Here is a 16,377-nt window from a genome sequence, read left to right as displayed (position 1 = left end):
CTCAGCATAAAGTTTGGTAACCCTGTTCTAACCAATCAGATTTGAGCATAATAATTTTAACACTTGCTTTATATAATTAGATCTTAAAATTTTTTTGCAGAAATCATATCAATTGTTTTTAGTCGAAACAAGTACAAGTAACTGATTTGGTCCTAATTACATTTGCATGTAGGATATATCAATCCATATGTGTATCAACATTTAATGAGTCACTTATTGCCGATGAGAAAATAGCACACACTAGTGGTGAAGGAAATTATCGTTCCTTGCTTTTTAGGACTTATTTCACGTCTTTGCCCTTCAATAGACTCGGTTGTCATGACTACAGGTTTTGGAAGTCTATGAAAAAGGGCCTTTGTGTATATCTGGGAGTCTATGGAGTAAGTACAGAGAGAGGAAGACTGGGAGGTGTGTTGGGACTGTGGTGTAGAGCATTAAGATTATACATTTGCTGTATGTAAGTGAGAAAGAGAGAGAGAGAGAGAGAGAGAGAGCGCAGAGTACTCTTGGGGTATTGGTAACATCTTGGTATGTTTTGTGAAGGTTCACTAAGAGACTTGCTTTTAATGCTTTAGTCTCATGTCTGTATTTAGGATGGAAGTAAATGGATATTAACCAGGAGAATAAATATCTAACTAGGATAATATGGTGCATAACAAATTTGTTATACACATTTACAGAATTTTGGAAAATGCCCTTTTGGTACATTAAATATGACTTAGAATTATTTCAATTGCAGTTAAGGTCTAAGGGTTTTGCTTACAGATCCCAACTTGATGGTGCTGTAGTTTTACTTCATGACCTTCTGCCCCAAAATCTAACATTGTAACCGCTGAGCTATCACTTATTAATTCAACTATATAGCCAGAAGTTAATAGACACCTCACCACCGCTCTCCTAGGTGCCACCCATTCCAAAATGAATTCCACTTTACAGTTGTCTTATGTGTCCACTGTTCTGAGAAAGCTTTTCAAAAGATTTTAGAGTATGTCTATTAGGATTTGTGGGGATTCAACCAGAAAAGCATACTTGTGTGAGTTTTAGCAAGGAGGGCTTGAGTAAAGTGTTAGGTGGGGTTGAGGTCAGGACTCAAGTCAAATGTTGTGTATTTTCGATCATTGTTTCTGTAAAGAATACATACAATATCCTGTTGCTTGTGATTACATTATAGATGTTTAATATTGCAGTCTTCTGTGTTTTACAATAATGAGTCAATATTACAAAACCTGGTTTACCAGTAGAGTCGCTGCACTGATAGAAGTACAGCCTGAGAATCTGGGACCTGTTTGAGTAAACGTATTTGAGTAGATACATAGTAAAGTATAAATTCAGGCTTGTAGGCTGTTCAAAGCAGAGCTTCAAAGTACATCCTGAATATGTGCAATGAGTTTGCACTGTGGTTATAAATGATACATATAAGCCAAAAACCATTTTGCTGTGTGCTCTGTCCTCAGTGCTGGGAGTATGGGATTCCTTTTTGCCGAGAGCTAGCCTTACAATATGAATCCTTATACGACTACCAGAGCCTCAGCTGGATACGGGTGAGTCCGAAGTGAACCCGAATTATATTAGTATAAGGAAAGCTGTAGAAAGTTATGTGCAATGTCAAATGTTGCGTTTTATTTCTCAGATCTCGAGTAAGAATGAAAAAAAAACACGAATGAAGCACTGTTGATCAAATAAGTTTTTCTATTCTTATAGAAAATGGAAGCAGCCTACTATGACAATATTATGGAGCAGCAGAGACTGGAGCCGGAGTTCTTCAGGGTGGGCTTTTACGGTCGAAAATTTCCCTTCTTCCTCAGGGTAAGCTGGTGTAATCATTTTCTCTCACTCTGTTAATATTTATATCCATGACCGATTAGCCAGAGCTAGCGCTGTTATTTTGCCACCGATGCCAGAGTTATGTTAAATAGTCAAACAGTTCAGTTTTAATCCAATTTTAATACAGAAAGTCAGTGGAAAGTTGTTAAATATACTAAAGATTTTTTTATTTATTGATTTTTTTGGCTTGGCCTAGAATAAGGAGTTTGTTTGCCGAGGGCATGACTACGAGAGGCTCGAAGCCTTCCAGCAGAGGATGCTGGGAGAATTCCCGCAAGCAATTGCCATGCAACATCCCAACCAACCAGATGAGGCCATTTTACAGTGTGATGCCCAGTGTATCCTTCAGCATTGAAGAGTAAATGGGATTTCTGAAATTCAGAGTCAGTTATTCTATGTTTCCCATTCTAGCATTTTAGATCACAAAATAATGTACATACGAGGTGGTATCAAAAAGGTTAGAGAATAGTTTTATAAGACGCCAACAGAGGGCAGCACAAGGCTGCATGCATAGTCACAGAGAGCACCGACTTTCGTAAGTCAGTGTGCTGTAAGACATCATCCTGGGCACATTGGACAACTGGTGCTATTCTGACCATGTGCGTTACGTGCGTTATGTGCATCATTAAAAAAAAATGGGATAATTCCCTGACACAAAGCCTCCCAGACTTGCAGATCTATGCTGTATCTCCAGTTCCAGAAAACATAGAAGTGCTTCAGATGGACCGAGTGCCTGATCGTATTAAGAGCTTCTACCGTGTGAACAATGTGCGGCGCTTTCGCTACGACCGGCCCTTCCACAAAGGCCCTAAAGACAAGGATAATGAGTTCAAGGTAATAAAGAATGCAAAGCAATTGCAAAAACAAATGTAAAAACAATTCAGTCTATATACAGAAATGTAGTTTGTTGATTTTGGTGTAGTTGTTTGATATTTATTTGATTATTTCTGCTTATTATTTCTAAACAATTCCAGTAGGAATCACTTTCATTGTAATGGGGTTTGAACAAATTTATTTACTCATGCTTTTACAGATATTGAACTGCTGCCCTGAAACACACTGTTTACCTCTTCTTCTAGCTTCACCCTGGTTTTTGCTGCCACTTCTTTCTTTACTTTGGTCACACTGGGGTTATATAAATATATATTTCATGTGTAGTCTACTCTCAGTATAAAGAGTTTGAAGAACAGAAAAAACTGAGTTTTTAGATGAAAGCTGCAAGCACAGAGAATAATCTATAAATCAGTGACATTTGATCATTTTTTCTTATTTTTCCTTTTATATTTCTCCCTAATTTGGTTATTTGGCCATTTTGGCCCACCAGCTAACTTTCCTGTGTTACACCAGTTACTGCCTGGCAAGCATAAAGGCCAACACATGATTCTTCCCAGTCATATCTTTTTCTTATACACCACTTTTACTCAGTTGCACCACTCAGGAGCAGCTTCTCAAATTTCTTGGCCATGTTCTTTAATCATAACCAGCCAGTTATGGGTGGCACCATCCTCAAACATTTAATTTGCTGCTGCTTGTTCTTTCTGTTGCTCCCATTAGGGGTCGCCACAGAGGATCATCCGTCGCCATAGCCCCCTTGTAATATACATCTGCCTCTTTCAAACTAACTACCTGCATGTCTTCCCTCACCACATCCGTAAACCTCCTCATTGGCCTTCCTCTTTTCCTCCTTCCTGGTGGCTCCATCCTCAGCATTCTCCTACCGATGTCCAAACCATCTCAATCGCGCCTCCCTCACCCTGTCTCCATAACATACTACATGCGCTGTCCCTCTAAAAAACTTGTTTCTAATTCTGTCCATCGTCATTGCACAGTAGTCCTGTCAAACAATACATATACAGTATCTCACAAAAGTAAGTACACCCCTCACATTTCAGCAAACATTTCATTATATATTCTCATGGGACAATACCATAGAAATGAAACTTGGATGTACTTTAGTCAATGTGCAGCTTGTATAGCAGTACAGAATTACTGCCCTCTGATAATAATTTAACATACACCCATTATTGTCAAATGACACCCTATGAGAACATGTCAAAACTGTGTCCAAAGTGTCAATATTTTGTGTGAGCACCATTGTTATCCAGCACTGCCTTAATCCTCTTAAGCATGGAATTTACCTGCACAGGTTGTTGCTGGGATCCCCTTTCACTCCTCCAAAATGACATCACAGAGCTGTTGGATGTTAAACACATAGCGCTTCTCCACCTTCTGCTTGAGGATGCTCCACAGGTGCTCAATAGGGTTCAGGTCATATTTGGCCACGCCATCACCTTCAGCTTCCGCAGCAAGGCAGTTGTCATTTTGGTGGTGTGTTTGGGGTCGTTATTATTTTGGAAAACTGCTGTTCGGCACAGTTTCTGAAGGGAGGGAGAGAATATGACATGTTGAAATCCATGTTTCCCCTAATGAATCCCCAGTACCAGCAGCACTCATACAGCCCCAGACCATGATGCTACCACCACCATGCTTGACAGTAGGCAAGACACAATTTTCTTGGTTTTCCTCACCAGGGTGTCGCCACTCATGCTGGACACCATCTGAGCCAAAGAAGTTTATTTTCGTCTCATCAGAGCACAGGACTTGGTTCCAGTAATTAATGCTCTTTGACAGGTTTTCTTTAGCAAACTGCTTGTGGGCTTTCTTGTGAGCCAGCTTTAGAAGAAGCTTACTTCTGGGACGATGGCCATGCAAACCGACTTGTTGCAATGTGCTGCGTATGGTGTGAGCACTGAAAAGCACTGACTGGCTTTTAACCGAGGCCATCTTTGTGGAGAGCAACAATTCCAATTGTCAAATCCTCAGAAAGTCTTTGCCATGAGACACCATGTTGAACTTCCAGTGGTCAGTATGAGAGAATTGTACTAAAAGCACCAGATTTTAAATGCTCTAATACAAGATACACAAGATATGGTCCTGTCAAGCAGACAAAAACTGTGACTTGGTGGTTAAAAGATGTACAGCTGTTATCATTTAGAATGAATTAACTTCTGCTGCCAGCTATTTGGACAGTAATGGCTGTATGTTGAGTTATTTACAATATACAAGCTGCACATTGACTAATATATGCAAGTTTCATTTCTATAGTATTGTCCCATTAAAAGATATACTAAAATGGTTGCGAGGGAAAATGGAAATGTGAGGGGTGTACTCACTTTTGTGACATACTGTTTAACCATATACTATACAACATATACAACTGAAACAAGACTAATACATGTTTACAACTAAAACAACTAAAAGACTGAGCATATAAGACAGTACATATTGGCCTGTGCCTGTTCGTGACATTATAGTACATTGATTGTATAGTTAGCTAAGAAGATGGAGAGAGGAGGGAAATATATATTTAATATTGCACAAACATGATATTGCACAATTTAGAGGATACTTGGGGTTATGGGAGGGTGTTTAAAATCTTCGTGACTGACAAAAATAAGCTATATTGGGGTCTGGTATTCTTTGTTATGTGTATTCTTATCACACTATTATGAACATTACGGAAATTTTTGCTTTTCTGTCATCCTTGCAGAGTCTGTGGATTGAGAGGACCACACTTATCCTCACACATCCCTTACCAGGCATCTCTTGCTGGTTTGAGGTGGAGAAAAGAGAGCTGGTTAGTGGTTACTGGTTTAATGCTATTGCCTTTTACAAAAGTATTAAAAGGACCTTGCTAGAAAACATTTTTGTTGTGAAACCTTAAGAATTAAATAAAATCATATAAAAAAACAAGTACAGGTAGTCCTCGAGTTAGGATGGTTCGACGTACTAATTTTTTATCTTGCAATGACTATCGATTACATTTTTCCACAGCAATTACATTTTTGTATGATATGTTGGGACACTACCAGGAGGAACCCCCATCTCCCGCCTTGTGAGATGCCTAACTCTCGCAAGCGGTCTATAGAGTTATGTGGTCTCAGTGTTAGAGAGCATATTTATTACTGTGTTTTTGGTGTTTCAAAGCCGCATTTCAGCTCTTGTTTCTGTATCTGCGTCACCAGACACTCAAACTGAACATGTTCGGCTCTGCCGTCCACTCACAAAACCGGCACTTGTGCACGTTGCCAAATACATATATACTCTAAAGTGCATACATTATGGTACTGTCAATTGCTCTGTTTTGCTAAATTATGTACTATATATTTTTATTTATTTATTGACAAATTACAATGTATTACCCCATACTGATCTCCATTCTTTAAGACTCCTGGGTGGGCTAAGTCATGTCTCAACTTTTAAATATTTTTTATATTAAGATCGCCTCATAGTAACGCATCTCTATTGTAAGTCAGGGACTACCTGTAATTTTATTGATAATATTCCTATCATTATTATAATATCATTTAATATTCCACTTTTATTGCATGACCTTTTGGAAAATAATCTTAACTTTTGTACATCTTTGTGAAATAAATTCCAATGCTGGACTAAATACTAAATACAATTTTATTGAAATCAAGAGAAAATGTTGCATCAAACCAAGTTATATTGATTTCCTAGAAGACAAGTAACTAATGTTAATTGTTTGGGTGAATTGATTTAAACTTGGATTTAATCTTAATACCTATCTTAACCCATTTTTAAATCTTTAGTGAATTAAAACTGGAGCAGAAGTGATTTAAAAAATATTAATTATTACAATATGATACTAAAACTGACTTTAAAAACTGAATTAATCCAGAAATGATTTTCCAGAATGTGGTTCCAAATAAATATTGCCACATATATTTAACATCTGTGTATGTTTCTTTTTTATATAATTCTATTTTAATTGTTATTGTAAATTATTATTTACATTATTATTATATTCCTTTGTTCTATTTTATTGTACATTTTTTTAAATCCCTTTTTATTTAATTTTCTTTTACTGAACAGTTGAAATTAAGGATTTCACTGTATGTTGTACCTTTGAAGAGCTGCTCCTCAACTTTTCTGCCACCTTTCTGCATCATTGAGTTTGCAGTTTATTCTAATTGAGCGTGATTAAAAAAGCATGTATAAAGTATTTGACTAAATGTTATATTTAAACCAAATTTGACTTCCAAATCAAATGATTTCAAGTAATTTAAAAAGTGAATCCCGTCAATCATAAAATGGACAGTAGAATGCGAAACTGTTACTGCAATTACTGCAACAAAAAATGTTTTTGTTGTTGTTTTTGTTTTTTGCCTGTACTATGCATCTAGCTTTAAAATCAATATACATGAAAGCCCCCGAAAAGTTTTTTCAGATCGAGTATAATTGTAAAATTATTATTTTTTTTTATTTATTTTTTTTATTTTTATTCTAATATATTTCAGCTACTACAATGGGAATTCTACTGTAAAAACTGTGCCACGTTATTTCATAATTTTTTCGTTAATTAAATTGAACCTAAATGCAATGCAGGTGTATTTTTGGCCCTAGAAAATCAAATCCGACAGCTGTGTTTGGAGGTGCTGTAATCTGTAATTCTTTCCTTTCTCCACTAGGTTGAAGTGAGTCCGCTGGAGAACGCCATCTCCGTGGTGGAGAATAAGAACCTGGAGCTGCGCACTTTAATCAGCCAGTACCAGCACAAGCAGCTGCACGGCAACATTAACCTGCTTAGCATGTGTCTGAATGGCGTGATTGATGCGGCTGTCAACGGAGGCATTGCTCGTTACCAGGAGGTCAGAAATCCAGAAAAACAAGCTCTGCTCAGGCCTGCTGTTATCAAACGACCATGTCTGATATGCAGTGTCTCATCTACAAGCCGTTTAATTAACTTTCGGAAGGCAGATTAGCTTCATATAAGCTTTAGCTGAGTTTTAATTAAAGATCGTGATTGAGCAAAATTCTGAGAATGGCGATTGCAAATGCTGCCAAATGAGAACATTTATATGAACATTAAATCCTTGACAGTACGCTGCAATAAAATTAATAGCAGTTCAGTCTTTTTTCTGTCTTTATTCAGTTTTTATTTGAGATGAAAATGAAAAAGTAAAACGAAACAGTAACAGTGTTTAAATGTTCTCTCTTATAGAATTGTATGTTACATAATTATATAATAAGATAAATATATTATATTCACCATTTTCCACAAGTATTCACTAATCAACATAATTTAATAAAACAATACACAACTTAATATATACCACAAATGCAAGTTAACTTAGCGGTTGCTAAACTGGTAGCTATTTTCCCGGTTAGTTACATAGCTAAATATGTTTTCTTTAAACAGTCAGATGATCATTAAGCATCAAGCATTAAGCACACAGCATGGCAGTGATTTATAGGAAACTATAGCTACAGTGTAGTGTAATGCAATGATAACACACCATCAGTGTGTCCAGTGGAAGTAGCAGCTCAGTGGTTATGGCTCTGGGTTACTGTTCGAAAGGTCAGGGTCCAAGCCCCAGAATTGCCAAACAGCCACTCTTGGGCCCTTGGGCAAGGCACTTAACTTTCTCTGCTCCAGGCGCAGTGTATCATGGCAGACTCTGTGCTCTGACTTTCTAACAAGCTGGTATATGTGAAGAAAGAATTTTACAGCACTGTAATGTACATGTAAAAACTTTTTTTTTATCCATTTATATCATAGCAATTTGCGAGGTGTTGTCTAAATATTTGTGCACAGCATCCTTTTTATAGTTATATTTAATATTGTGGAACATCCATGATATTTCTTATCACTTACATTATAGCAGCTATAAACAGTCGTCCCCTATTTTTTTTTCTTTCTCTTAAATTTAATAACCGCAATAAGCAAAGTTACAAAAAAACTACAAATACATGCAATTTACAATGCTGCTACCGACACTGGAGACTCCTTATGTCATTAAACGAAGTGAAAGCGGATGGAAGTGCATAAATGTTTAATTTGACATGCACACACACACACACACACACACACACACACACACACACATTTACAAAAGACACAAAAAAAACCTGAACACTGGAAAAAGTCCATGACCTGACCATGCGCAAGACCAAACGTGAATAAATAGCAAGAACACGAATGAGGTATGCAGATAGACAGGTGACGTGGTCCTGTTAACTCTCAACTGCTCAAATGCCATAAATGTAAATGTGAATGATGTGTAGTGACGGAAAACATAGTTCATTCCACCTAGCATAAATAGCTATTCATTCAAAATCTGATTTTCAGAAAACCTGAACCTCATACAAAATAAACAAGACGTATTAGAATGAGTGTGTTCATTTAAACCCGGCAGAACTGCTGTTACAGAAAATTAAATAACACTATCTGCCTAAAGAAAGTAAAAAGTATATTGATTCTATTTTCTGTGTATTTTTAGGCGTTTTTTGACAAAGAATACATCTCCACTCACCCAGAGGACACTGAAAAAATCACTCAGCTTAAAGACCTCATGCAAGAACAGGTAAAGATGGAAAGCTCTACGCAACACGTTCTCTAAAATGAAACAAAATGTATGGATGTGTGTAGTCAGTATAATTTGTTGGGTTTTGTTTAAGGTCCACATTCTGGGCGTAGGGCTGGCGGTCCATGAGAAACTGGTACACCCGGAAATGCGTCCCCTGCACAAGAAGCTAATTGATCAGTTCCAGATGATGAGGAGCAGTCTGTGCTATGTGAGAACTCAACATTTGTTCTATATTGTGCTGCTGCAACCATTCAGCCATGATTACGGCTGTACACTTTGTGTGTTTTATATTTTGAGTGGAGTGTGTTTTTTCATTGTGTGTCCTGCAGGGTCTGCCCGGCCTGGAAAGACTGAGTGCAGCTTGTTCAGGACCCAGCAATCCACGAGCCATCCTCCAATCCCATAATCCTATGAGTCCAGAGAGCATCAAACTCATGCACAGACACAGGTGAACATATTCAAACACACATTTATGTTCTATTTCCTAATGAGGACCTTCTATTGATATGTTAATGAAGTAAATACTCTTACACTATATGGATAAAACTACTGGGATACCTGACTTGGAGGTACACTATTGTGAAGGATGTCTTTTAATGTGGTAGCATGAGATTTTCCCTTGATCTGAACTAAGAGACTAGAACCTGTTCCATCATGAAGATGCCCCTGTGCACAAAGTGTGCTCCATGAAGATATATAGTTTAAATAGGTTGGAGTGGAAGACATGCTATAGAGCTCTGACCTCAAGCCTATTGAACACTTCTGGGAAGAATTGGAAAGCTGACTGCACCCCAGACCTCCACTAAACAAACACATTCTGAAATCTAAATCTATCTATATATCGTATGGTCAGGTGTCCACACACTTGTCCATGTAGTGTACCTAAATCTAAACCTCTATTCTTAACCCTGTATCCTAAGTTAATTGAAATGAAAACATGACCCATGTTACATGAAATATTCCCATTCATTCCCTATCTAAAAACTATGACATTGCGTATGTGAGGAAGTTCCACTTAGCTAACAAAGGTTTGACACATCCATAGACAGACTGCATTTAGCGGCTGTGTTTTTAAACCGATATTTACATATACATTCGAATATGTGAGACACCCAAAAATTGGCAACGAACCAGTTTCAGCTACATACATTAATTAGGACATCTGTTTTATTGTTGAACAATTCATACTCTGGGCTATTTTTTAACCTCCATCCACATGTTTTATCCTGGCTTGCATGCTACCTGGCTAAAAAGAGTAGCATAGTTTGAGTTGCTTGATAATGATCCTCATACATGTGCCTTTCTGACACTTCTGCCAAGTAGTGGACAGTAAAGAAGTAAGTGGAGTTCATTACTGTACTTAAATAGCTTTTTCTTATATCTGTACTTTACTGACGTATTTCTATTTGGGGAGACTTTTACTTTGACTTCACTACATCTCAAAGTCAAATATCTTACTTTTTACTCAACTACATTCACTTCTTTCAGCATTTGACTTGTTAATATCATTCTAGATGATAATTGTGCACACATTCTAGTGTGTTGAGAGTATTATTTCAGTCTTTTCACATAAACTGAGTTAATTAAGCAAAGGTTCTTGTAACAGAAATGGCAATAGAAACATTATAGCCATAATAAATTATAGTACATTAAATTTGAAGGCAAATACTTTTGTACTTTTTCTCAAGGGAGCACTTTTACTATGACCGGAGTAATATTTTACCACGTGTATCTCTACTTTAAATCAAGTACAAGGTTTGTGTACTTTGTTCACCACTGCTTTTGCCAACCATGATTTTAACCTTACAATCTTCTTTTACTGGACCTAAAGCGTGTATCACAAACCTGTACCAATATGAGATTATGAGAGCAAATCAAATTGAGGTTATTATAGAGGTAAATGGAGGAATTTGTGCATGTCTTAAGAACTGAATGTTTTACAAGTTCATTTGTCATGGTCAGGCATCCACACAATTTTGGCAATATAGCATAGCTACATCATAGAGGAATATGGGTGATTTATCACTCTGTACTGCGCCACACTGTTCAGTCAAAAAGTGCAATATATATATTAAAGTTTCAGGTTCAGTCATGTGGGTTTTGAAAGAAGCATTAGCCAATCCATCATTTTCTCATGAGCACACCGAACCCACTGTGTTCCTCCTGACCCAAACACTCTCATTTACACCATTCTCTACTTTTCACTCATTACTTTTTCTCTCTTTTTCTATTCACTGTTTTTTTCCCTTTCCTTCCACCTACATTTTTGTGTTCCTCAAATTTTTTTGCTGCATCATTTATCAATGCCATTGTGTTACTTTTTATCTTGTATCAATTGCCACTTCTTTGGTCTCCTCCTTACTGTTCCACCGCCTTGGTCTACTGTCTTCACCTCCGAATCTTGGCGATCCATCACTGCTATGCTGCCATACCGATTTTCCCACCACTCCACTCCGTCCCGCTCACCGCAGTGCGCCTCTGTTGCGTACCGTGCGTCACTCCTCATCTTCCCTCTCCTCCAGTGAGACAGGGAACCTAGTAATCCTCACTGACGGAGTGTTGATGGAGCATCCTGAAGAGCTCTACCGCATGCAGGTCAGTCCACATGATCTTCAAAGTGAACAAAAATGTTGTTTTTTGAAGGAATTATTTCAATTTATAAACTATTAAATCTCTAGCCCAGTCCCTCAACGTCCAGCCTGAGCTCTACTCACTCTGCTCCTCCTCAAATGATCAACTCAGGCCCCGGGAGCATCCGAGGTAAGCTGGATATCACTAACCCCAAGTAGGAAAAGAGTGAATTATCTAAAATCTTGTTAAAACTGTAAATAAAAGCTTTTAAATAATTTTCTGATCACAGCACAGGGCATAAAGTAAGAGCTTTATATATATATATATATATATATATATATATATATATATATATATATATATATATATATATATATATATATATATATATATATATATATATATAACATTTCAGCAACCATTTAAATTTATGTTCTCAAATGACAAAACAACAAAAGTGAGTACACCCTAAGTGAAAATCTCAAAACTGTGTCCAAAGTGTCAATATTTTGTGTGAACACCATTGTTATGTAGCACTGCCTTAATCCTGCTGGGCATAGAATTCACCAAAGCTGCACAGGTTGTTGCTGGGACCCTCTTCCACGTCTCTATAATGACGTCACAGAGCTGCTGGATGTCAGACACATGAAGCTTCTCCACCTTCCACTTGAGGATGCCCCACCGGTGCTTAATAATGTTCAGGTTGGGAGACATACTTGGCCACTCCATCATCTTCACTTTCAGCACATACCTTGACAGTGTGTTTGGGATTGTTATTGTGCCCAGATTCTAAAGATAGGCCATCATGTTCTGCTTCAGAATGTCACAGTATATGTATAAATCTATGTTTCTCTCAATAAACCACAGCTTCTCAGTACCAGCAGCACTCATGCAGCCATAGAGCATGATACTCCCACCACCATGCTTGACTGTAGGCAAGACACAGTTTTCTTGGTACTCCTCACCAGAGTGTCGCCACACGTGCTAGACACCATCTGAGCCAAACAAGTTTATCTTAGTCTCATCAGAACACAGGACATGGTTCAGTAATTCATGCTCTTGGACAGGTTGAATTTAGCAAACCGTTTGAGGGCTTTTTTGTGAGCCAGTTACAGAAGAGGCTTCTTTCTGGGACGACCACCATGTAAACCAACTTGTTGCAGTATGCGGCGTATGGTCTGAGCACTGACAAGCGGACCTCCTGCAACCTTTAAAGCAATGCTGGCAGCACTCGTGTGTGTTTTTTGAAGCCAGCTTCTACACCTGACGCACAGCATGAGGACTCAAAGCACCACATTTTACACAAATTTGTATGGTCCTGTCAAGCAGACAAAAACATGAACATGAATGGATTTGTGGACATGTGGCTTTGCATGGTTAAACGACGTACAGCTGTTATCACTTAGGGAGTACTCACGTTTGTTTCAAGCTATTTTGACAATAATGGCTGAATGTTAATTTATTTTTAGAGGACAGTAAATCTATACTGCTATTCAAGCTGTACTACTCTATAATACATGTTTCATTTCTATATTATTGTCCCTTGAAAAGATCTACTAAAATGGTTGCAGACATGTGAGGGGTGTACTTAATTTTGTAAGCTACTCTATAAATATTATATTTGAATGGGAATATTTTAAGTAAAGCATTATGGACTTGCAGTGCAGATGTTCGGATCAAGAGTATAGCTGCGGTACATCGATTTCTCTTTTCTCATACAGTCGGTTCCCCATCACTGCCTGATCGATACAGGCACAAGCGTGAGATGCTGATGCTGCTGCCAGGACACAGAGATAGGCCTAGCAGCGCCATGTACCCAAACCTCAGTGAGAATGGACAGGTATGCACACGAGAAACATGAGACGTGAATACATACAGTACTGCCTGACTGTCTTTCCCATCTTTTTATCATATGGATAACCCAGCACCAGTATTTGATAAAAGAGGACAATAGAAAATTGGCCATATTAACACTATCATACGAGGTGGTGTCAAACAGTTTCGAGACTTGTTTTATAACACACAAACAGATAACAGCACAAGGCTGCACACACAGTCACAGGGAGAACCGACTATCATAAGTCATTGTGTCAAAACACATCATCCTGTATACATCGGGAGCTGTGCAGCTACTGCTATTCTGATCACGTACATTACCACGTCTGGAAGTTCATCATCAAGTTTATGACGCTTCTGCAGTCTTTCGAGGTCTTTCGAGTGGCACATGCACTTCAAGAGTGGAAGAACATCACTGGAAGACGACAAAAGATAGGAAGACCTTGAACAAGCACCCAAAAATGTCAAAGCCATTTAGCAACTTGTGCATGATGATCGTTGGAGAACAATCCACAACACTGCTGCCGTGGTAGGTGTGTCAAAAAGAACAGTTCAGGCAATCCTCTCATGTGATTTGAACATGCGCCGTGTTGCTGCCAAGTTCGAAGTCTGCCCAAAAACACTGTCATCATGCCGTGGATGACACGTCCTTTATGTCGAGGATCATATTGGTGACGAAACATACGGGTACAACCTGAGACAAAGCATCAGTCTTCAAAGTGGAAGAGCCTATCATCTCCACGACTGAAAAATTCGAGGCAGGTCCGCAGCTCAACCAAGTGCAAGATTATCATCTAGCATCGTCTTCGAAACCACCTCGTAGAAGTCCACATACTGTCAAAATTATTGTGGAAGACTAGTGCATAATCTAAAGAGACAGTTTTCTTTCTTTTTGTAGAATAACCTTATTTCCTGGTAAATTTCAAAGATCATTAGATCATCTACTACTCTTATGCATTCAATTAACTTGTACATTTTCCATATACATTGTTGTAGCAATAATTGTATACTTTTATATGGTCTATAGTTTTATAAATACAACCTTTTGTCTCCAGCCTACTAACCTACAGAGGGCCTTGTTCCATCAAGTGATCGGCCCATGCAAGCCATGCAGTGACCCCAATCTCTCTGTGGTGGAAAAAGGTAGCTTTTTTAATGCTTTTTTTTTTAAGGTAGCTATTTTGTTGTGATATTTTATCTTTAAAACAGGTCTTGATTTACAATGGTAATGTTATGTTACCTCCAAAGCCCATTGAAATGCTACCACGGGAGTTTAGAATGTTTTTGTTTGTTAGTGTCCATGGTGTTGTAGATCTTTCTTTTGCTAGACAAAATATAATTCAATGTATTATGACTACAAATGAGATCAACATGCAACAGCCAATCAGCTTTCTGTTATTGGTGCAAATATCTCTGGGATTGTAGCACAAACACAAAACATTTTATTTTTTAGCTATGTGCAACTCTGTGCAAGTTTAGCGATACTTGGCTTAGAAAAATCATTTGTGGCTTGTTTTGGACCACTTGCTAACAACATATTTGTGTGTGTTTTTAAAAAAATTAATTCATTGTTAATTGTCTTAAAAAGGTCTTAAAAAGTCTTCAATTTGAATTTTTTTCATGATGACCATATATTAAATTATAATTGGTACATGTAAATACATTTCATTAATACCAGGTGTTCAGATGTAGACATATTTAACATTTTTATGTTAAATATATTATTATATTTTTATCTTATTAAATTCTGAGATTGACATTGTATTTTTTAATTTGCAATAATTCAGTGCAATGCCGTAATTAAAAGCAATAATCACAGTTTCAGAAGTATGTAGATCAGGGCATAACCATTTACTCTCTTATTAATTTTCCTTCCCCAATTAAATATAATTTCCTCTTTCTGCCTTCTAAGTGCCATTATTTATTTAAGATATAATCCTTGGTTAATGGTTTAAATTGTAGGGGTGATTAATTTTGTAAGCCTCTGCAAATATACTATATGGACAAATGTACTGGGAAACCTGACATTTCCAGCCATATGTGGTTTCTTCCCTAACCGCTGCCACAACCTCAGACGCACAGTTGTATAGAATGTCTCTGGGTGTGGTAGCATTAAATCTTCCCTTCACTTGAACAAGGAGACTCAGACCTGTTTCAGCATTACGATTTGTGCACAAAGTGAGCTTCATGAATATATGGTTTACATCAGTTGGAGTGGAAGATCTTGAATGGCCTGCTGTAGAGATCTGACCTCAACCCTATTGGGATGAATTGGAACGCTGACGTTCCAAAATGTAGTGGAACATCTTCCCAAAAGATTGGAGTTTATCATAACAGTAAATGAAAACTAAATGTAGAAAGGGACGTTGAAAGGACACAAACAAATCTCAAGTGCAATCTCAAGTCCACAAACGTTAATCCATATATAATTTCAAAATCTTTTGTATAAAAGCTGCAAACTTTTCTTAATACACAATGAGTTATAATTGTATTTTAAGTAAATCATTTTTTTTTTAGTGTTGTCTGCTCCTAGCAGTTGGAGCCTGGACAGTGGAACAAGAGACGCACTGCCTTTCCACTCGGCCCATGTGGGCAGTGTGATGGCTCCTCCTGTGCCCCCTCGCAACTTTCCTCCTGGTAAGATAGCTTAAAGTCAGAAATATGAACATGAAATTGTTTAACATAAATGTTTATAATATGGGCCTAACATAAAGCAGTGTAGTTATGAGTGTGTGTCGGAGTCCTACTAATG

At 37.7% G+C, this 16,377-nt stretch overlaps 1 protein-coding gene across 7 annotated transcripts in view; it reads left to right on the top strand.

The window, feature by feature from the left end:
• Positions 1-16,377, top strand: part of dock3 (dedicator of cytokinesis 3) — a 228,867-nt gene that overhangs the window by 208,750 nt on the left and 3,740 nt on the right. For 6 of the 7 annotated variants that reach the window (XM_046875282.1, XM_046875279.1, XM_046875280.1 and 3 more), the window contains 14 exons: positions 1,455-1,541; positions 1,702-1,806; positions 2,021-2,162; positions 2,492-2,658; positions 5,375-5,461; positions 7,320-7,499; positions 9,132-9,215; positions 9,310-9,426; positions 9,548-9,666; positions 11,690-11,813; positions 11,897-11,978; positions 13,511-13,629; positions 14,681-14,768; positions 16,143-16,262. In XM_046875282.1, the coding sequence (XP_046731238.1) occupies positions 1,455-1,541; positions 1,702-1,806; positions 2,021-2,162; positions 2,492-2,658; positions 5,375-5,461; positions 7,320-7,499; positions 9,132-9,215; positions 9,310-9,426; positions 9,548-9,666; positions 11,690-11,813; positions 11,897-11,978; positions 13,511-13,629; positions 14,681-14,768; positions 16,143-16,262 (1,621 nt within the window). The remainder of the gene's footprint in view (positions 1-1,454; positions 1,542-1,701; positions 1,807-2,020; positions 2,163-2,491; positions 2,659-5,374; positions 5,462-7,319; positions 7,500-9,131; positions 9,216-9,309; positions 9,427-9,547; positions 9,667-11,689; positions 11,814-11,896; positions 11,979-13,510; positions 13,630-14,680; positions 14,769-16,142; positions 16,263-16,377) is intronic. The other variant, XM_046875281.1, reaches the window with a different exon arrangement.

This window comes from Silurus meridionalis, chromosome 19 (assembly GCF_014805685.1).
Source record: "Silurus meridionalis isolate SWU-2019-XX chromosome 19, ASM1480568v1, whole genome shotgun sequence".
NCBI classification, from domain to species: Eukaryota; Metazoa; Chordata; class Actinopteri; order Siluriformes; family Siluridae; genus Silurus; species Silurus meridionalis.
The sequence above is the reverse complement of the archived record's forward strand: the minus strand, read 5'-3'. Positions and strand labels throughout refer to the sequence as shown.